Below are 23,329 nucleotides of genomic sequence, written 5' to 3' on the forward strand. Positions count from 1 at the left end.
ATGTAATGTTTTTAAAATGGAATAAATAATACAAAAAAGATTTATTTAAGAATTCATTTTATTTATAAAAAAATCCCCACTATCCCATCTCTTTTAATATACATTTTAAACAACAAAATACAACAGAAAACAATGATTGCAAAATACCGGCAAAATATAGATGAATAAATGGCACATTTAAATAGCTAAATTTATTATTTAAGTGTTTCTATTTACACTTTCTAGATGTAGTAACATGATTTTAGATAACTTTCAAATAAATGTAATGCATAAATGCATTAATATTTACTTTTCATCGCAGAGAATTTACACGAAATTAGTCGTTTGTTTTGTGGTGAGAGAATTTAATGAAAGTTCCGCACTGAGGTTGAAGACGAATTGAGATCGTTTGAAAAAGAAAATAAATATTGGTGAATACAAATGGTTTGATTATTTTGCTCATATTGTTTTTTTAATAAAACTTATTAAATATAAATGTTTAAGTCGGTAACAGAGCATATTCACTCGTTCTATTGGAAAGTTGGTGAGCATTACTATGAAATGTTTTTCTAGAAGCGATAAAATCGTCGATTACACAATAATGAATTGATCCTATTTTTTGTACTACGAAAACTAGAGGTGTGGTTAAAATGTTGAAATGGATTTTTTCACATGATTTTCTCAAAATTATTAGAAATTTGCTTAAAAGCCATTGCTTCATTGTATTGAAATGCATATTAGTTTCTATTTAATTATAAAAAAAATCCATTTTAAATACTTGGCGTTTTTAAAGAAAATTAGTTTGAAATATTAAAAAAAAAATGTCAGTAGACTACAAAATTTATATCAACTTTATATCTTGACATTAACATCAAGATTGTACATCAAGGTTCAGCTAAACGCATAAAAGAAAAATGTAAGCTTCAAGAACGATCACATTTGCGATTTGTAAAACATGTCTTGTTTTACCTAATGAACAACCATAAAGGTAAAACTCCCACTCAACAAAAAGATTCTTAAGCTTTATTTGATAATTTCTTCAAGTGTATATTTATGATTTGACTGAACCCACGATGGCCATCTTGTGACATGTCTAAATAAGTTGAAAACTGATCGTCTGAAAATAGTATTAAAAAAAACGCCAAAATTAAATAATAAAATGAATTAATGGTCATACATTTCAAATATTGTTAAATTCATATCATTAAATGGTTAAATCTAAACTTCATTTACAATTGATATTGGTGAAATATACAAACATTCGAACACTAAAAATGATTTAACTTAAAACAACATAAAATCATGAATGTGCAAACTATATTTTATCTTTTTAAATAACTCTGTAAATTAATGACAATAATGTGAAAATGTGCTATACAGATTCACAAATGAATCATGCGCAATGATGACTAATAGTTACTTCCGTCCAGTGGAAGTGAGACATATAAAACCCTGAGATTATAAATTGTATTTTATAATGAGTGACAAAAGCGCTGCCTTTTTAAAATTTGAAGTTTCATTAAGCATGATAATTTTGGTCCAAAGAGTTATCTAAATATACAAAAGCTGATTTGTTTTTGGCAAAAACAGTATTGAGTTTTATTGTTAATTTTTTCAACAACTCTGTATTTTCGGTTTTATCCTTCTTGAAGTTGACTTCATTCTCTGCTTTAATGGGACTGTTGGCAACGTTTTAAGGTTGTTTAATGTCTTGTCAACTAAAATTTAGTATGCAAAAACAGTACTAGTGTATATATTACATAACAATAGCAGAAGTGTCCAAAGTAAGACAACACATGCTGCTTAATGGAACATCAGCTATTCCCCATATACCTATTAGAATGGAAATTATATCATATTTCACTTTTATTATTTATCTCACCAACTGTATTGATTATTAAGATGCACCAAACGCTATTCCTTATCATTTAAAAACATGTAGATTTATCACAGCATTTAACTTTCAATAACATTTCAATCAAATCTAGCACTTATCTTGCACATGTACAACGCACTCGCATATGTTTGTAAACTGTTTGTCTCATTTACCCATACACACACACACAAACATAAACCTCTGCAACAATAGACCCAAAAGTTATCCCATACAAATCGATTCACATATTCCAATGATATATAATTTGTCATTTATGCTACTTTTCCCACAAACAAACACACACACGGGTCTATGTATATAAATAATATTCGCTCTTTCAATGCCATTTATCAAAAAATCATTTAAACATAAATATCTGTATATACCAGAATTATAAACATGATAGGATATATGCATCCCTGAAAATTGGTCTTCATTTTTTTATCTACGTGTTTTACAGATACTTGGCCGTTCAGTACCACGGTCACGTGACCACGGTGTGAACAATTTGTATAATAATATGTATGGACTATGTCAATGAAACGCAAGTTATCAAAATTGAAGATAAATTATACTTATATGTATTGTAAAGGACTTGCATTAATAGTGAGTTATATATATCAAGTGCAGTTAATGTTTTGTCGTCTATCATTTTACAGAAGTTTTTGATAAATGGAAAGAACGAAGAAGAAATAGATTTATAAAAATAATTTAGTTTCACTTCCAGAAGAAGATCGTTCACTGTCTGTACATCGGTTCAGTTTACATGATGGCGCACATTTTGAGTCTTTGCAACTAACATGATGACGTGGAATTGTCACTACTGGAGGATAAGGATATCTTTCATAATAATCCCCTCTCCGCCGTAAAAGATACATCGCAAATATAATGAGGGCTAGAAGTACACACAGTCCTGCAACTGGTACGGCAATGTAGATAGGATTTATCATCCCAGAGCTTCCGTTTCCGGAATTTAAAACGGACTGAGGACAGTTTGTCTTTTCTGTTATTGTCTCTATTGGATGTTCATCCATATAATCGTTTTTATCTTCTTCTGATGTCAAAACTGGAAGATCTGAAAACAGAAAATGTGTCCTTTATAACTGTTTTGTTCTAATTGATTTATTTATAATATCGGATCAACTGTAAAATATGTGGTTTTCCAATATTATTTTTATTCCTATTGTAAATCATTTTGGATTTGTTAAGTATTCAAGCGCATTTAAAACTGAGAGGATAGCCAACCTTATGACGGTGGTCACTTAGTGGTAGAAGAAGACGTAGATGTATCGCCCCTGCTGTCATCAATAGTAAAGTGAATGAATGCATGTCATCAGGTTAAAATAGAATAGAAAATTTTATTTAAAGTCGGGAAACATTACAAACAGAAGCTCATGTTAAACAACACCGTTAGTCCTGTCGAATGACATATTACAAATTTTCAAATGGTATATCTCGAATGAAACTATACATATAAGAATTTTAAGATCCAAAAGAAAGCCCCGTCTATCAATCCTAATGTTCCATTTTAGTTGCACAAAGGAGATAGATAACACACACTTAAACAACCACATGCAGCGAATAATTCCAAAGCTTTTCAGAAAGCTAAACTTTTTTTTAACTTGATGAATTCATATTTTCATTCAAGTCATTTATCTGCAATATTATTGTATAATTAAACGTTTACTAGTGTTTGTATAATTTTAACAGACGATGTAAATCTTACGAACCTTTATTTTGGGGAGGTGCCGTTGGTACAACACCTTTATTACAAAAGTCTTTGTCACGACAACAATGTAATACAGGCCAACCAGCCATTAATTTAGCTATCTTCTTCTTGTTTGGCCGTTGATTTTCACATAGTAATGGTGTTTTTCTATCTATGCACCCTCTCTCTACAATATCGTTGGTAATCTGACTATAACACGAATGACTAGCTGTACATGTTCTCCTTCTCTCCGACAAACATTCATACGTTGAACATTCACATTCTAAACCTGTAAATTAAATTGGCATTTAATAAAGCAATTGCATTTGAAGCAGCACATGTATAAAATAACATAAATATCGAACTCCCAGGAAAATCAAAACGGAAAGTCCATTATCAAATGACAAAATCAAAGCTTAAACCCATCAAACGAATGAGAAACAACTGTCATATTCCTAACATGGTACAGGCATTGCCTCATGTCGAAAATGGTGGACTAAACATGGTTTGATAGCAAGATAAACCTCTCACTTGTATAACAGTCTATGCTCACATCATTAACACTAAGTTTTGTATTAAGGTATTTTTAAAACGAATTCATATTCAGATGTTTATAAAACCGAATCAAGTTTGGCGTTTTATTTCACTTGTATCAAATGGTGTTTTGAATTAACGCCACGAAGCGGATTAAGGGTAATAGTGTAGTATAATACTACAGAAATAATGAAGAAACTTTATTTTTCTGATGGTTTTTCAACTGAAAAACACATTTACAGTTTTGATTCAGACATATGCTTTACATGTATTGACGAGACCATCAATGTTCAATACTTAAAGGAGGAAAATATCCTTTCTTAGCAAGAAGTTGCTTTTTTGTTTCGCTCTTTACAGTGTTGGTGATGTCTAATATTCATCATAATATCCCAAAGGGTACAATAGCATAACACATCAAATGATATATGTTAGATGTTCTGTATTATTTTTTACATCAAAATCGAAATGAAAAAAAAAAAATACTCAGTATATTTTAACAATCTGCAGTAGCGTAATTTTGAAAATCAGTCAATCAAGTCTTCCGAATTAAACATTTAACATTAATGTAAGGGTACCGTTATTCACAGAAATATTACTTCATGTGTTATTAGTTACATTTTGAAAAAAGCGTAATAGGTGGAAATATATAATGCTGATCGTTCAAGTACCCGACAACACCATAAACAATACAAAGGAACCACTATTCTTTGAAATGAGTTACCGGCATAAAAATCAATGTATTTTATTTGACCGAATTTAGTTCTAACATAAACAATGATACCTAATCGTGCCTCTTAGTCGAGTTACAATCAATTTGACAAAATTAATCACTACATTGCATGCAACAAAACGTGTACTTATATTGTAATCATTGCTTTGTCAATGATAAACAGATGCCAGATCACGTTACTACTAGATTGATTGTTGAATAACAAAACCTTCGGAAAACTGCAATGCGTGCGAGGTTTGGAGCTGAATGACAAGGTGGAGGAAAAATCTATTTACCGTTTTAAGACGAGTATATATTCATAAGGATCAATATATAAAGCAACAAGACAATTTTGTTGGCAAATGTTCGTCACTGCGCATTTTACGTTACTTTCTGATATCTAACCATATATCATGTGAATCGGGGATCCGATTGAACATTTAAACTATATTTTAAGTTAAAATTAAAATTTATTAAAATTGTATAGAGTAATTCGTATTTTTCCCCAATTCCATTGTCTTACAGTTTGATTAACATACAGATCATGTGTTCCTGCTTCACTTGCAAGCAAAATGACACAGATCATATCACATTGTTGTACATACCTCGGTACAAGAATTTATAAAAGAGGGAGCAATCACGCCCTATGCTTATTTATGAATATATAGATAAAAACAACTTCAGATATTTAATGTATGCGCATAAAACAAAAAGTTGACATTATGTTTGATGTCATGATATGACTTAGGTCATGATATGACTTAGTAATTATGGAAGAAATTGCAGTGTCAGAGATCACCCTAAGTGTCTGGTGAGGTTCGTGTTGCTTGGTCTTTAGTTTTCTATGTTGTGTCTTCTGTACTATTATTTGTCTGTTTGTCTTTTTATTTTTTAGCCATGGCGTTGTCAGTTTATTTTCAATCTATGAGTTTGACTGTCCCTCTGGTATCTTTCGTCCCTCTTTTAAGAAAAAATGGGAGGGGTTCGAAGCCGAACGTTGATCGAAAAAAATGTTATTAAAATTGTAAAAAAAAATATTTTAACCATTTTTGACAATACCATCACTTCTTCCTCTGACCCTATATCCGTCCCTGAATTGTTTTACAGACTAACACTTTTTTCATACATATTATCAGTAGACAAAATCTGGTCAGTAAACCGAACAACATTAAAAGTAAGTGCTGCTATTGTAAGTATTCTCGTCTGCTTGTCAAATTCACCAGTGATTCATAGCTTAACCTCGCTGTCACTGTTCAGTGGACATTGGCAAAAAGGCTAATTTTATTAAAGACAATAAATGACCACTCGTGTCGCGGTCAAACGTCTTACACTGACAACAGGAATAGATTTAAGGATAGATATCATACACAAGTTTTTAAAAATGTCCTCCTTCGACATTTACTGGGCGTCTCATTGAGGTTCAAAAGGAAAACAGCGCTATACAAAGTGCCTCAGACTTAGCATGTTAAAAACAAAATGGAGGCAACGAATATGTTCTTAATATAACAGAAGTATCTTATTGAGTTGCACTCTAGCGGATATATAATAAAGATGAAAAGTGTTCAGAAAATCTATGCATTATTTCTTTTAACTCTTGCAAAAATAACTTCATGTTATCACTAAAATTCAGAAATTATTTATTGTTTCTGCATGCACTTGTTATGTAATAGGTGAAGATTTATTGATAAATTAGCTTTTTATCTACTAGTACTTTATGATAATTACTTACATATGTGCATTATTTATAATTTGAAATATAATAAATTTCAATTAACTTGATAATTTTTCGTGCATTTTTCCGCCCATGAATCACACCCTTAAACTAACCATTCAACATTTTTTGGTGAATAACAAACAAAATTTTGGAAAGTAAAGTTAAATAAAAAAAGTGTTATCAAAGACTCTTTTTCATTTCTTTTTTGGGAAGTAATTTCTTAGTTTACAAAAATGCAATATAAAGCATGTTAAAGATAATGAAAACAGTTCTTAGGAATCTAAATTTACAAAAGAACTATTAAGATTGCTTTTTATTTTTACAGTTAGATATTAGGCACCATCTTTGTAATAAAGAATACCGTTTAAATTTTTTTGTTAACATAAAGCTGTCATTAGTTTACATATAATATTGATATATGCAATGCACGTCCGGGAGTTCATGTGCCGCATTAGTTTACATGTAATATTGATATATGTAATGCACGTCCGGAAGATCACGTGCTCATAAAAGTGTTGTAATGCATTGAAGTCTGAGATTGAAGTGTCATAGAAGACTAAGAGTGTGTGTATTTGCTTGAAAGTGTGTATGCTTGTATTTATAAACTGTGTTTCAAAATTTATATTTCTTTTCTCATAGACAATTTAATGTATACATCAAAATATCTTACATTTAAAAATAATTGTTTGTTTGATATATGTAGAGTAATTATATATATGTATATCGTTTGCAACGAATAAGAATGTGAACGAACATTTCAAACTTATTTTGTATCAATTAAACTGAAAAAAACACCATTTTGAGGCTCTGTATATCCGGTATTCCGATACAATTTTGATAATTTCATTGAAACAAATTACATTGCGTCGTTAAATTAAAACTGAGTGCAATTTAAATTACGTACCACGTGTTTAAAAATGAAAAAATGAAAAAATTATCTTTATGATTTATCTTAAATAAATGTGTTTTTAATAGTCTTCGATATTTCATGTTGATTTTTTTAAAGATAATTGTAAGAACCATTGCTTTACCATTTGATGCATACAGTATTAACAACTAAATTAAGACTGTAAACTTGCCGGTTCCAAGCCATTTAACTGGTTTGAAAATGCAATAAAATTATCTGTCAAACAATTTGTACATTTAAACAAGACATTTACTTTGAGTTTGGATATTTTAATGCATTTGTATATATACAATGTAGCCTCACGTAAATATCAAATTAAACTGACTATTTTTTGCTCCAAATGCCCACTGAAAAATACATTTTCTGCTTTTTGCCTTTTTGTTTTGAGAATAAACAGACACATACACTTTAAGATTTTTTGAGTTTTTGCATTTAAAATATGTATGCGTACCTGCACAATCCTTAAATAAAATGAAATGCTAATTTACTTTAAGGAAATATTTGATCGCTTTATAGTGTATCGGATTGATAGAATTTCAGTCTGCTGACAATTTGTTGTTCCATATTTTTATTTGAAAATTTGACATACTATTTGTTAGGATACAGATCTCGTCATATATATCTAATACATTATTATATGTAAAAAAAATGTAATTATCAACATTTAAATAGAAATTATGTATATCATCTATCTAACAACCACCCGTACATTTCACCTTTGGTCTCCAAAAAGAATAAACTTTTTAATCTTCAATGACATAATCTAGTTGGCGCTTGAATCTGGTCTGGGAGACGCATTAATTCGCTAAATCGCCAAATAACAATTTTATCAGTTCTTACCATCGATTTAACTTTTAAAATGTTGATTTGAAGTAGGAGGAAATTAAATAGACTTAAATGTAAAATGATCCATTTTAAAATTAATATCAAATTTCTATAGTAAGTAATGAACTTATATTGAAATGAAAATTACTCCGTTGTTTCGAAATTATAGGAAATTACAATATTTTTTTTACAAGTTATGACAAATTGATTTTGCGAATATAATAGAAAATTCTATACTTTCATTGTAGTAAATGGAATTTGGAGGTACTTTTTAAATTTTCAGACGAAATTAGTATCCTACTTGACACGACAGCTGCATGTGTAGTCGCCAGAATGTGTTTGGGGTGAATGGTTATCAGTGATTATTCTCTAACCCTTTTCACAGAAGACAGACTGACTATAGACCATAATTACTTCATTAGTGGAATCACGTCGTTATGTAAAAATGTTGGTTATTATGGAGGATGAAGCGTTCTTATTTCACAAGGCTTTCATTTAATTAATTCAAAATTACTGTTAACAAGGATGTGCACTACATCACAGCCACGTATAGTAGTCAGGTTTCACAAAACATTAACAGATACGACAAATTATACAAGTCTCAAATTTCAGATTTAATACTTATTAATTACGAAGACAAGATCTGAAAAGAAAGGTTTTTTTCATTTTATATTTATTTTTTTCATTGTATATATATAAGTATATTTTAATATCGTCAAATTTGACAAAAAAATATATTTGGTGTATAATTAATTAAAACTATTACATTTTTATTAAGTATTATGAATTTTGTTTCAATACTTTTCCACAAAAGTGAGTGAATTCTTTTAAAGGAAGATATATTGGTTGACGGTTTTGCTTATGATGTCCAGTGACAATCCTTTCGTGGATAGTTCACGACCTGAACAATTTAGGCTTAGTCAAATTCTTTTACACAAAATAGATTAATGACCCCAAGGTTTATGAACTTTTTTTTTGAGAATTCTTATAGTCTTTTGCTTCTTTGGAGAAGTTAAAAGGATGAACAAAAATAAAACACTTGGACTTTTCTGATCCAAACAAAAAAGGATGTTTTCATCAAGTTTTGGTGATACAAAACAACCAATGAAATAAAAGTAAATTTATAAAAGCATTAAGTTATTATTTAGAAGAACTAATAAACATGCAGTTACGATTTACTGTAATACATCTTGCGGTTTAAAACATGTTTCACAAAATTGCTATTTTTTTTTTTCAAACTTGTTGCATCAAAGGAAACCAAAATGAATTGGTGTGTATCTAAAAGGTAATACATAACTTTACTGTCAACAAAATTTTGGTTTTTGTTAAGAATGTCCCTTTGTACATTTGTTTTCATAAAGACCAAACAGTTGTCAATATCTGTAAAAAGACTTGTTTTCAGTGAGCTATCTTTAAGTGTTTACGATTTGTTCTTCTGTCTTGAAATAATGCATGAGATTGAATATCAAAGTATACACGCGAAGTTATGAAACTTAATTTTGATAACTTTTTAGAAATGGGCCTGGTGTAAGAAGCAATCAGTGAAATTGCATTTACCTCTTTATGTAAAAAGGGCCACCTCGAAAAGTTGTTCTATATGCATCTTTATAAAATGTCAAACGTGTATATGGTTGGATTTTTAATCATAATTTAGAAAGTAAAATAAAGAAAGTGCAACACGTATAAACGACTAAGATGATCTATAGGATAGCTATTTATAACACTTTAAACATTGTATATGTTTGCGCTCATACCTATCTGTACAGTGAATCAAAAGACATTCGCCCTTATCCTTGTAAGAAATGATACATATCTCTATTTCATTAAATAATATTAAAAGAAACACCAGTTACCAGGAGGAAAATACTTAATCATAATTTCTACATTTTAAAGATTGTTCTATGCTATTAACCACGAGATATTTTTAAATCCTTTTAACATCAGAAACATTGCAAATGTTCACCTTTTCTCGCCTTCTGTTACTTTTGTACTTTATGATATTTGCCCAAGTGTAAAGTCCCCTTTGGCTACTTTTAACTCCACACCGTGTAATGAATCATCAATCTGTCATATGCAATATTATTTACTTATTGATTATACATAGATATGTACTTTCAAAAAGAGATCTCTGCAACTTATGTTTAGAATTACTTTAATATACAGAGTGATCAAAGCATTTGATTTTAATTCTTCAATTCTTCAATTTCAAAAGTAAAGTTTATCGCTATTTTACTTGTATTCCAACATGGACATCCTACTCTCTAGACTACATTTGACTTACATGCATATATATATACAAGGTCAAACTCTGATGAACTATCGAGATATCAATTGACATATTAAATTATAATGTCGGCTACCCACAATTTATCCACTCAATCGTTCACTTAAAATTTCATCTTCAACAGCAACCCTTGACAACATGGGACCGTGCAATGCAACTTTTCGACACCTAATGACCGGTCGATTTAGGGTTGTTTGTTTCTCTTTTCATTCTAGTGGTGGCATTTTTTTTTTTTTTTATAAAATTGATATTACTTCGATAGTTCATAATGTGATTTCTGATGATTTTTGCAGTTTCGTCTGGCTTTATATAATTTAAAGAAACTGGAGGGATTCGTAAACAAGACAGAACGCACCTAACGAAAACAAACCTATAGCACATCTAAAAGTTTACTTCCAAATATAGCTTTCAATCAGAGAAAAAAATGTCTTTACAATATGTTATACTCAAAATAGTCAAGAGTTTAAACATTAGTGAGACTAACAAAGACCTGTCATCTTACAAAATTCCCTCAAGCACTAAACATAAAGAAATGACTAAAGACGACTCCTAACAAGATAGGGACAGGCGAGTGGGGTTAAGCAGGAAAGACAGTGAAAATGTGCGGGTTCAAGCAGTAGAGGCGAGTATATGTATACATTGGTGAGGTTAAAGATTCCCGTTTAAGTCCCATGCGCTTACATGAAAAAATATCGAAAATCAAACAATTCAGACAGCAAAAAAAGAAGACGAAAACAACAGACGTGACACGATTGGTGTTGTATACGACATAACAGAAAACAGAACAATCAACACAAGCGAAAAGTTTCTATAGATTTCAGAGGTAGACATATTTGTTTGTTGCAGACTCTGGTGATCCTTCTGTTTTATATTACATCACTGTTTAAGAATAAAATTCATTAAAAAAAATATTCGTATACAAACTTTTATATGAGAGAATATAAAAAAAGTTATGTCCTTTTTTTCTCAAATTGATATTTATGACAGGAAAGTGTCACGCTTTTACAGTATCTAAATCAACACGGGAAGCATGGTTTCACGAGTGCACGCCACAGACTGTGTTTTAATATTACCCTTCTCAACAAAATCTTTCTTATCTTTATAACCCAATGTTGGCTTCAAACTTTTTTTTATCATAGCATGTTTACAAGTTGAATGAGGATAATAAAATATTGTATCTTTATGTTATGGAAAGATTAATGCTTGTATGTCTTCGATTTGTTTTACATTATGGCAACCTGGTGAGAACAGAAAATGGCATTTTGAGATTTAAGGATACGAGACCATTCTGTAAAACGTTTTAGCCGGGTATTGAAATTAAAGTGGGTAGGGTTCTCAGTTATGTTCCAGTCTGGAAAATAATTGCATGTTATTCGAAACCTTTATCTATCTATATATCTATATATATGAAGTTGCAGTCCAGTCTCAGAATGCAATAGTTCCGTAAACATGGCGAATTTCGCTTTATTTAAATCACTTTGACAGCAATACTTGACTGCTTCTATAAACTAACTGTTTTGCTGAGAAATCTGAATTTATTAAAGATGATAAACATACTGGATAAAGATTTGGTTCTCCCAGACAAAGGACTAGCAAGATTTCTGTCTCGGACTAAAAGTGTTTTACTATTAATAATTCATCATCGCTCGTCAGACACTGTTTCGTTTTATGCTCTATCTAATCTCAAATGTAGAGAATAGATCCAAACAACTTTTTTGTTTTACCCTAATAAAAAGTCTGTGATTCGTCTGGATTGTCAATCTACGTTACCATAATAGTCAATATGACTTATAAAACCATGGCTAAGTGTCTAAAAGTATTATTATGGCTTTGAACATGGAGACAATTAGTCTGAAACCAAAGAAAATCTAGATACTATATCGAAGCAAATATATGACAATGTGGGAATATTATCATTACTGAGACAAATAAATGTAAAACTTCTGCGTGACACAATCATTATCATACTTGACTTTGAACTGTTAACCGAGAGAAGATAATGAACGTAAAACAAGGCTGTGTTAAGTAGTGCTTTTGAATTCGTTTTTGGTGAGTCTCTTGACACCAGTGTGGATTATAATTAGACATAAACGTTATAGGTACGTAAAACACAGAATACATCCCGACGTTGTAAGTCTTAGAAATGCAACTTACGGCAAGTGACTTACGGACTCATTCATAAGAAGTGAAGCAATAATATATGAGGTCAAAGGAACAAAAATGAATTAAAAGCAGTTTCCAAACCAAGCTTCCGTTATATATAACAGTGGCGGATCCAGGGGGGGGGGTCCGGGGGTGCGCACCCCCCCTTTATTTTTGCCGATCAATGCATTTGTATCGGGACATATGTTTTGCACCCCCCCCCCCTTTGCCCTGGGTGCCCTGGGTTAGCACCCCCCCCCCCCCTTTCGAAAATTCCTGCATCCGCCCCTGATATAACATTCTTCATTTGCAACAATAATGCAAACGGATTAAAAAGCAAATTGCACTTAACGGATTATTCATGTTTTTGTCTGTTCAATAGTTTTAATTTGAAGATTTTGCTTTGAATGGAATACAAAAAAACTAGTATGCACTATTAATGCCATTACTCATTAACGTCAATTTTAATTTTAAGACAAGGCAAATTACACTGCCATCCCGACTGCCTTCCAGTTAAACAAAGTACAACTTCTTGAATGAAGACAATAATGCATGATCATTTCCTATTTAAACTTTATCTTAATAATAGCTTCTTCACTGAACTCTTGCATAACATGATAAAAAGTAGATAAGAGTTTAAAATCATAAGAAAAGTTAAAACAAGTTTCTTATTAAGATTGCATTCCGTGTTTTATCAAGTCGATCAACTTCGCAACACAGAAATGCAAAGTCAAACAAAATCTTCACAGAGTTTATGAAACTTCAAAACTGATCTGGTTTTTGGGAAAGTTCGTGCTGAGTTTTGGAGTTTTAAAAATGCCACTGTCGTGATTGTGTATCTTGTACACATGTAAATCGACAGGACGCCACCTGAAAGGCAGGTAAATTTATGACAGATGTCGTTTAAGGTGTACCAAAAGTGTTATCAGTATTTATGTTGTTGTGTTGAGTTGACCTGTAGTGTCAAACGTGTGAAGAAACCCAGAATAAATGTGGAATTATAGCTTAATATTAAATCAAACTCTTTATCTATCTCGATCAAGGTGTTAGGAAGGTTATATAACTGTTAAGTAACTGTCGATGTAGTTGTGTATCATAACCACAAAGGGGTCTAAAATCAAAATACAACGTCACTTGAAATTAATCTGCAGCCTCACGCAAACACATATATTGTATGTTTTTATCTTTCCATCAGCAGGATTATAACTTGACTTATTGAGACATCATCGACATCATCAGCCGCACTGTGTCTACCACCACAGACCACTCGGTGTTTTCTTAGTCTGGTGACCTCATCGGTTTAATCTGATTGGTTGATTGTTTTTTGCAGCAATTGCTTAACGTCTAGTGGGTAGAAGGGAAAAGAAATTGTAATTTCACATCAACATGAGGGTATATGTGATAGGCCACCAACTGGATATTCTAATTCACAATGCAAAACTGACAAAACTGACAATGCCATAGCAAGAAAACTTTAGAAAAACTAGGAAAAGACAAACAAGAATGTGTCCATAGTACACGGATGCCCGTACTATCATTTTCTATGTTCAGTGGACCGTGAAATTGGGGTAAAAACTTTAATTTGGAATTAAAATTAGAAAGATCATATCATAGGAAACATGTGTACTAAGTTTCAAGTTGATGTAACTTTAACTTCATCAAAAACTACCTTGACCAAAAACTTTAACCTGAACTTCGCACTATCATTGTCTATGTTCAGTGGACAATGAAATTGGGGTCAAAACTATAATTTGGCATTAAAATTTAAAAAAAACATATCATGGGGAACATGTGTACTTAGGTTCAAGTTGATTGGACTTCAACTTCTTTAAAAACTACCTTGACCAAAAACTTTAACCTGAAGCGAACGGACGCACGGACGGACGAACGACGAACGAACGAACGGAGGCACAGACCAGAAAACATAATGCCCCTCTACTATCTTAGGTTGGGCATAAAAATGTATAGACAAAACACAACAAAGAAACCCAAAGATTGAGGAACAAGAACATTACAGAATGAAAAGGTTATACTTGTCATACAGTTACACGCATATATTTGATGTCAACCGTTAGTCATGTTACTTCAGACGGGAATTCATTATGTCTGGGAAAACAAAAATAAATAATTGAATTGGATTGTTGTATGCTTTACGTTCATTATTTTTTAAATTAAAACAATGGATCGTGTGCGAATTCCAATTTCTAGTCGCATGGCACAGGATAGACACACAATTATGTAACTTTATTTTTACTCGAAGAGGGTACTATGTGCACTTGTCATAAAAAAAAATCTGGTTTAGAGGTTAGAAACAGTTTACATTTTAGCAAATCGTCATCAAATGAAATATGAAATGGATACACTTTTTAAGTTGCAATAAAGAGTATATTTTAAATCACTGATCGTACAAATGGGGAAACTCAGATGCATGCCTTTCTTTTGTTTTTTTTTTCTTTTCTCGGTTGCTGACAATAAAGAGGAAAACATATGTAATGCTGACCTAGCGTAATGATAATTTATACATCTTCCGGCAAAGCTAAAAGCAAGTCGTTACGTTGTAACTGAACTTGAAAAATGTAATGTCTAATTATTTTCCTCTATATTTAATACCCTGAATACACGAGTCGAGAGTGAAATAACTAAGCAAGGTTACATGTAATTTTTTTATACAACTATGTCTATGATATTACACATTTCTTTCAAGATGTTACTGGTAGCCCTTCCTGCTACTGTGGATTAACATGATGTTCTGCTTATGTTGTTGAAATATAAAGATCCTGTTAGACAAATCGCAATGCATGGCATCCAGTTTGCATCTCTATCATGTTTATATAAACTAACAATGTAAGTTGATTATGGCAGAACGAAAGGTATCGTTGATAGAATGACAAATCGCCATGCCAAAACAAATATTTTAGTTATTAAGTTATGGTAAGTAGCATAAACAAAGTATATAGAAGTGCACTAGTTCCATGGAGAAAATAAAGTACACAAAACGTGATGTGTTCTAATTCTTAATCTGCCCCACAGGCACTTGTCTCTGAAAAAAATACTATAAACATTAATAAATGATATTTTTTTTTCAGAGACAAGTGCCTATGTGAAACAAGTGTGGACTCTCAGGTCTGTGAACAATCATATATAACTTGCGGTAAAGTGGCGCTACGATACCAATGACGGTATACTAGCATGTGTCCGTCGATCATGAAGGAGTTGAAAAAATAAATACAACACCTTCCAATATTCAAAAACATAAACTGTGTTCACTTGACTATAAAAAAAAGTGCAAATATTTTAAGCTAATGCTCGAAATATTTGTCATATTTTGATAAATGAACACTTTCTTTCTCCCTCTGGTAAAAATCGATCATGTGTTTATATCTTATAATTCTTTATATAACAGTTGTATGTAGGATAAAACAGAATTTATACCAAATTATCAAAAGTAAATGGAAACATAGAACCTTAAAAATATTTACCATTGCATTCCTACCAAACACCGTCCTTTGTTTTAAAGTACACAATAACCTTGAGGTGATCGTATAATTTATAGTTGCCAAAAGCTTAAATGTGTTGTTGTTTCACAATATATCGTGTTATACTACTATGATGGTCACAGGAAAGCAAACACAATGTGTGCTTCATACTTTATTGCCTCAATTCAAACAAATACAAATTGACTTTTCTCGAGTATTTTACCCAGTACGATGGCGTATTTATTGCCCTCTATTACCCCTCCAACATCAATGAATATTTTAAGTACACAAACAAGCATTTCCTCTCTACTTCGAGACAGAGTGAACATAACTTTCTTATAATTAAAAGCACATTAATGTTAAGAGCAAGCTAAGTGATAGGATAGATTCTTTCAAATGTGTAATATTGTCAGAGCTCATGTGACTATATATGTATAAACATGTTTGTTCACTTCATTTTGTTAAATCTTTATTATTTACAAATATGCTATGTGCTCTTTCTTTTTGTATTAGGGATACTATCTCTTGTATAAATACTTCATATACTGTAGTAAATTTGGTAAATACTGAGCCAGTATATTGACCAATCTGCAATACGGCGAAATCGACAGGTTGTTCGCCTTTTTTAAAACCATATGGGATCAAGATAAATATTTCACCACTGTGAAAAAGCTTATTATTTTTTAATGTAGCCTTTTATAGACTTAAATTCGACCAACTGCTGTGCAGAGCTTTACAAATCTGTATGCCTAACTAAATGTTTGTTTTTCTAGTAAGGTAAACGTTTTAAACGCATTGATCCGCCCTGCTATTGACATCGCAGTTTAAATTTCAATACATACAAGCGGGGATGAAAGACTGGATAAAGGGATTATAACATCACTTTAATATAAAGTCAACATTTAACTAGTAATTTGAGAATTATAGACAGTCTATCTTACTTTAATGTTTTCTTGTAGATTTTAAAAATGTATATCAATCTAATAAATAATCCAGGTCAAAAAGGGAACATTTAGCCTCAGAAAAGGAAAAGTAGTTAAAATGATAAATGACTACCAAATATTATAATGACACTTACAAATTAAATGTTAAAAGGTTTTGATAAGATTGTGAATAGAAATAGTGACATGATATCTGACGACCATCTCTTGGAAACAGACCATGTATTAGCTTTATACCTTCTTATGACATGTGACTTTGTACTTGCACAAACGGAGTAAAACGAAAGAGGTCAAATAACTTCTTTTATATCAGTCCATTATTAGAAAAGATACATTAGCAAAATATGTATATGCTTGGTTTATCTTTAAAAATAAAAGGCAGAACATAATTGAGCTACTTTATATATGGTACAATACCATCTCTATATTAAATTTAACATAGAAAGTAATGGTTTTCAGTATGAAAATGTAGAATAATATAAAAAAAAAAATGTATCAAACAAAAATGTATCGACATTTAGATTTTACATTTAGTTGTAATTTTTCAAAATATCGACAGGTGTTAAGAACTAGAGATCAAAATAGCGCCATCAATCAGAAGCTTAAAGGAACATTACAACTTTATTTTACTATCATGTGACGTATGTTTTAATACTTTTACATTTCTTTTTCATATGTTTTGATTTACAACTTTAATGACTCGTATAATGTTATGTAGATGTTTTAATTTAGTCACATTAAAAAGAAAATATCAAAATATCTCAAATTGATGTCTGATTACGAATATGACCCTCTTACACAGACATTTAAAAAAAAATATAAATGGAGAACGATTTTGTATAATTTGTTGGATAATTGCTGTGCGGATAATAAGCATCGACATGAAAGATTGGTAACAATACCTTAGAACACAGGGTACGAGTTCGAAAATAGGTTTTTACAGTGCAAATCCACGGTAAATATACTTTATCAGCAAAGTTCATCTATAATAAGAGGCAACGAACCGAGCTAGCGTGTTTCATTGTGTTTAGTAACTAGATTAGCGATCAAGAAACACTATTAATGTTTTAAAACCCACGTAGACTGGATTTGTACGATAAGTAAAATGAGGTATTCTGAGGTAAAATTACAAAAGTAGAATTTCTTTGTTTGAAATGAATACCTTGTCTTGTAGTGAAATATAAACTAGAAGGTGTGCTCACACGTCGTTTTCTTGACATTTAATATTCCCATACAAATACCTAGCCATGTAGTATATATTTATCCCCCTAAAATTGTTTTAAAACAAAACGAGAAATGTAATAACAGGCAAAAAAGTGAGGATCATATGACATAGAGCATAGGTCTTATATAATAATTGTAAAAGTTCCTAATTTTTTTACTATAAAGCGAGCGTGGATTCAACTTTGATAGTTGTGTCTTAAAAAGGGGGATGTATCAATACTAGTGAAACGTATAGTATACATATAGTACCACATCCCAAGGGAGAGTAATGATGGTTTAGAGGGCCAAATATAAAGAGGAGAAACCTCGATTTTATAATTGAGGGCATACTTAAGATGTACAAATCAAAAGAGGGGAACCAGTTCATTCATTTTAGATCATACAGCATGGTTTAGATTACAAACCGAAAAGAGGTGATTGAAACATATCATCGATTTTGAAATATTGAGCATGATTTTTTTAGTAAAATCAAGAGGGGGGAACATTTCATTCATTTTATAATATAGAGCATGGATTAGATGGCCAAATAAAAAGAAGGGGACTTTTTATTCACAGTAGTAAGTATATTATATCGAGAATGGGTTATTGCTCATGTTATAGAAACGGGAAAGACATTACACACTGGTTGGGAACATTAAGTATATTTTATCGAGAATCGGTTATTGCTCATGTTCTAGAAAGGGGAAAGACATTACACACTGGTTGGGAACATTAAGTATATTTTATCGAGAATGGGTTATTGCTCATGTTCTAGAAACAGGAAAGACATTACACACTGGTTGGGAACATTAAGTATATTATATCGAGAATGGGTTATTGCACATGTTCTAGAAAGGGGAACGACATTACACACTGGTTGGGAACATTAAGTATATTTTATCGAGAATGGGTTATTGCTCATGTTCTAGAAACGGGAAAGACATTACACACTGGTTGGGAACATTAAGTATATTATATCGAGAATGGGTTATTACACATGTTCTAGAAAGGGGAACGACATTACACACTGGTTGGGAACATTAAGTATATTATATCGAGAATGGGTTATTGCTTATGTTCTAGAAAGGGGAAAGACATTACATACTGGTTGGGAACATTTTCGAGAATGGGTTATTGCTCATGTTCTTGAAAGGGAAAAGACATTACACACTGGTTTGTGTTATGGCACTTGAGTTGAATATACATATTCCCAAAATGTATCTTCTATACAGAATGTTAGTCAATTCTGTTTCCACAATACATTTCATGCTCTTTTTTTTAAATTTTTGATATATGTTTCTGAACGTGAACTGACCTGGATTTCAGACGTCAGGTTTTACTGATAAATTCATATTTAAATAATTACATCTGTATAAATTAACTTGTGATTTGTTACAAAAGTATCTCAAAAACATGACTTTCTCTATATATGAACAACACTTCTAATAATATAGCCTAAGGAGTATCACACAGTTGGTGCATGCATGGTAAACTCAATATTAAAAGAGAACCCATATAAACAATACATATAAAATGCACAGCTCTTGTCTATATATATATCAGGGATAATTTTGTTTTAAATATTGGAAAGATTACAAACACCAACTCTAAAAACAGTGAATTGTTCAAAACTTGTGATATATTTTATACTGAGAATCAAGTTTCCCTTTAATTGTATACCGAAATACAAAAAATAAAAAACTGTAGTGTTAATAAATGGTGAAAGCTTGTTTAAAGTTATGAGAATTTCAAAGGATTTATGCACTTTCATTTCTATTTTTTATGTTCCGTTTTATGACAAATCGTGTAATTTTTTCTTTATGATTGCGGCTGACGACGGCAGCATTTGTTTTCTCTAATGTATAGGTAAATTAGATTAGCTTACTGGCGTCTAAACCTCATTAACTTAATTCAGCCCACATTACCACGATCAAAGTATCAGGATATATTCTAATAAGTTTAATATTTTATTGCAAATAAATACACATTCATTACATAGCATAGTTGTACGATGCTTTTGCTTAAGGGCTTGGCTCTGCTTGTTATCTATTTCAATAACTTCTGACAGAACGTCTTTTAGGAAATCTCTTTACTGGTGTCTTATCATAAGAATTTTAATTAAGATATATGAAAAATTTTCAACTAGAATGTTCATGGATACCTATATTTTAATGGTTACTTTAATACATATTTAGATAAATCACGTCTTATACTTGATATAAATATGAGAGAACTAAAAGGCTAACAATTTTAAAACCATTTAAAAAAAAGGTTTAACAATTTTAAAACAATTTAGGCGACAGTGAAAATATTTCCCCTTCCTGTTTATAAAAATTCCAATATCACCACGAAGGAAATAACGTTAAAAGCTCTTTATCATTGAGATATAATATACTTAATACAAAAATACACAAACCACATATTTTATTCTCTATTTAACTTAAGCAAGTAAAGCACTGCTTAAAAAAATCTTATGGGAATGATGTTAAAAGCTTTCTGGTAAAATATATCAACAAAATTTGACATGTGGTGGAAACGCAATATTCTACTTGGCAACGTGCTTCATCGAGAAGTGGTGATGCGAGCAAACTGAACTCTTTAACGTGAATCAAACATCTAATTTATCGTAACTTACCTGTAATTAAGGAAAATAGTATACTATGAATACAGGTACAAATTAAGATTTTTAGCCACCAAATCATGGCGGTAAATAAATCCAATTAAAAAATCCAATGTTCATAAGATTTTACATTTATCCACAAGAAATATTAATGCAAAACACTCTCTTTGTTACGACTGACAACGTGTTGTTTTTGTGTGTTCATTCGGTTATTAAAGTGTTATGTTTTTTTCTGACTGACGGAGCGCCGTGTAATTTGAACTGGGAGGTCTTTAATCGACAGACGACAACCCGGTTTCCGGCGCGCTGATTGGTCGTGTGTTTATAACTCTCGAGTGGTTATGTTTACATATTAAACGAGACGAGGAAAATATGTATATTCTTTTCCAATATTGACAGATGAAACGCTAATTTGACATAATATGTCAACGAACAGAAACGATCATTTGGGAAATAAATAAATCATTTTTTATTCGTTGTTATGGGAACACAATCAAATTTTTATTTCAAATTCATCAATTATTTTATCTTTTGGCAGTTTGTGTGATAGCAACAATTTTGAGAAACGCAGTAATAATTTTCCAATTCATCACGGGATAGTGCGATACTAGAAGTACACAGTTTCAATAAAGATTTGATGAATAAAATTATTCTTTATTAATCAAAATTTTGTTGTTTGATAGACATTTTTCCAATAAAGCGAAACATTAATGCAGTTAGTATCTTTTGATTTAATGGAAATCGATTTTGAAAGCATATATACATCATAACTGATGCCATTTATCATGTGCTTCAAATGTGTTGAAAGATAAACGGTGTTGTTGGCATTCTTTATCTTTTGTACAAACTTATTTAAAAAGGCGGAAAATATAACATTTTTAATTAATAGTGCTGTCATTATACACCAAAGCATGCTTGCTTAATAATTTAACACTCACTCCTTACATAAGTAATCATAGTCGCTTTATTATTTCGTTTCGATAGACATGCTGTATAAATTTCCTACCTGATTTTTCGAAAAATTACTCAATGCTAATTTAAGATAGCATGATACAAAATTTTGAAATGTTTCAACGTTTTATATTTTGAAAATAAAATAATATAACTTTGTGAGGATTGAATCAGTTAACTTGTCCATTCCATTTCTTTTCTTTTCCTGTTGTTAATTTTCCTAAATCTTAAATGAAGATGTTCCATTGGGTAACGTTTTTTTTTCTTTCTTTCGATTATTCAAATACACACGTGGTTGCAGTCACGTCAATGTTATGTACATTTTTGAAAAATGGAAAGTAAATTTTAGATAAATTTGAAATAAAGTTGTAAAAAAATGACTGCAATTTGTCAAAATGTGGAGGTTTATTTACCGACAGTAATTTAAAAATAAGAGAATTAAAGTCTTAAACTTAAATTAAGTTATCTGAATACGCTGTACCATACGTGTTTTGTTTGGTTATTAGTGAGTTTAAGTATACCATAATCTCATTGGTGGTTCACTGAATCATATGACGTAACTAGCCTTTTTCAATTTGGACAAAAAAGGGAGACAGAAGACAATTGAACTGAAATATAAAACAAAATAAAAAATGTTGTTCATACAAGTAACTTTTATTTGTAAGGCAATCAATTATTACCACACTGTATTACCCATCCGTGATGATATCGCCGTGACCAGTCACGGTTCTTAATGCTATATCAATCCCCAACAGGAAAGCATCTGTTTTAAGTATATAATAAAGTGTTACATGCTATGGCTTTCTCGGTGTCAATCCTCAGTCAATATACTAATAATATGGAAAGCTCTTCTGTTATTTACCCATCTTGGTGGTGCCTATATTTGTTAAATTAATGAGAACTATTCCACAAGGCATTTACCAGTTTTGGTGGTACCAATACGGATTAGTTATGTTCTAATTTATTGATTACAAAACCCGTCATGAGAATACCTGTTATGATATATATGTAACACTCCCAAACGTGTCCTTCCCCCCAAACGTGTCCGATTCCCCCAAACGTGTCTATTTTCCCCAAACGTGTCCGTAATATTCAATTTTTCCCCAAACGTGTCCGATAATGTTACTCACCAAAACGTGTCCATTGTTATACGCCATAACGTCTCACGTCTTTTAGCGCTAATACATGTATGTCCTAAATGAAATCGATAACGTTAACGGCAATTCTATAAAGAGGAAAACAGTTGATGAGGTAGCCATTTATTAGCATTAGTTTGTTCACTGCCAGTTTTTATATATTGTTGATCATAAATGAAATTTAATCTGTATCATATATGAATTAAATTTTGACTGAAATTTCTTATTGTCCAGTTGCAACTATTTCATGTTCATTTAGAGCGAACATACAAAAAATATAGTGCAGTTGAATTAATCGTTTATTGTGTAAATTATTTGTTTATT

At 31.1% G+C, this 23,329-nt stretch overlaps 1 protein-coding gene across 1 annotated transcript; it reads right to left on the bottom strand.

Annotated features, from left to right (window-relative positions):
* Positions 1-40: 40 nt before the first annotated feature.
* Positions 41-21,168, bottom strand: LOC143065238 (uncharacterized). The gene is made up of 3 exons (XM_076238689.1): positions 20,934-21,168; positions 3,586-3,852; positions 41-2,930 (listed from the first exon to the last, which is right to left on the bottom strand). Exons 1-3 carry the CDS (start codon positions 20,998-21,000, stop codon positions 2,554-2,556), a joined length of 711 nt encoding a protein of 236 aa, XP_076094804.1. The 5' UTR covers positions 21,001-21,168; the 3' UTR covers positions 41-2,553.
* Positions 21,169-23,329: the final 2,161 nt, after the last annotated feature.

The sequence above is a fragment of the Mytilus galloprovincialis genome, chromosome 2, assembly GCF_965363235.1.
Source record: "Mytilus galloprovincialis chromosome 2, xbMytGall1.hap1.1, whole genome shotgun sequence".
Lineage (NCBI taxonomy): Eukaryota > Metazoa > Mollusca > Bivalvia > Mytilida > Mytilidae > Mytilus > Mytilus galloprovincialis.

Bases quoted from the DNA above. Each gene is read 5' to 3' on its own strand.
- LOC143065238 (XM_076238689.1), bottom strand. From the start codon at position 21,000: ATGATTTGGTGGCTAAAAATCTTAATTTGTACCTGTATTCATAGTATA. The intron at 3,853-20,933 runs GTAAGTTACGAT...TTTAATTTACAG, and splicing joins ACTATTTTCCTTAATTACAG to GTTTAGAATGTGAATGTTCA. The intron at 2,931-3,585 runs GTTCGTAAGATT...TTCTGTTTTCAG, and splicing joins GGCACCTCCCCAAAATAAAG to ATCTTCCAGTTTTGACATCA.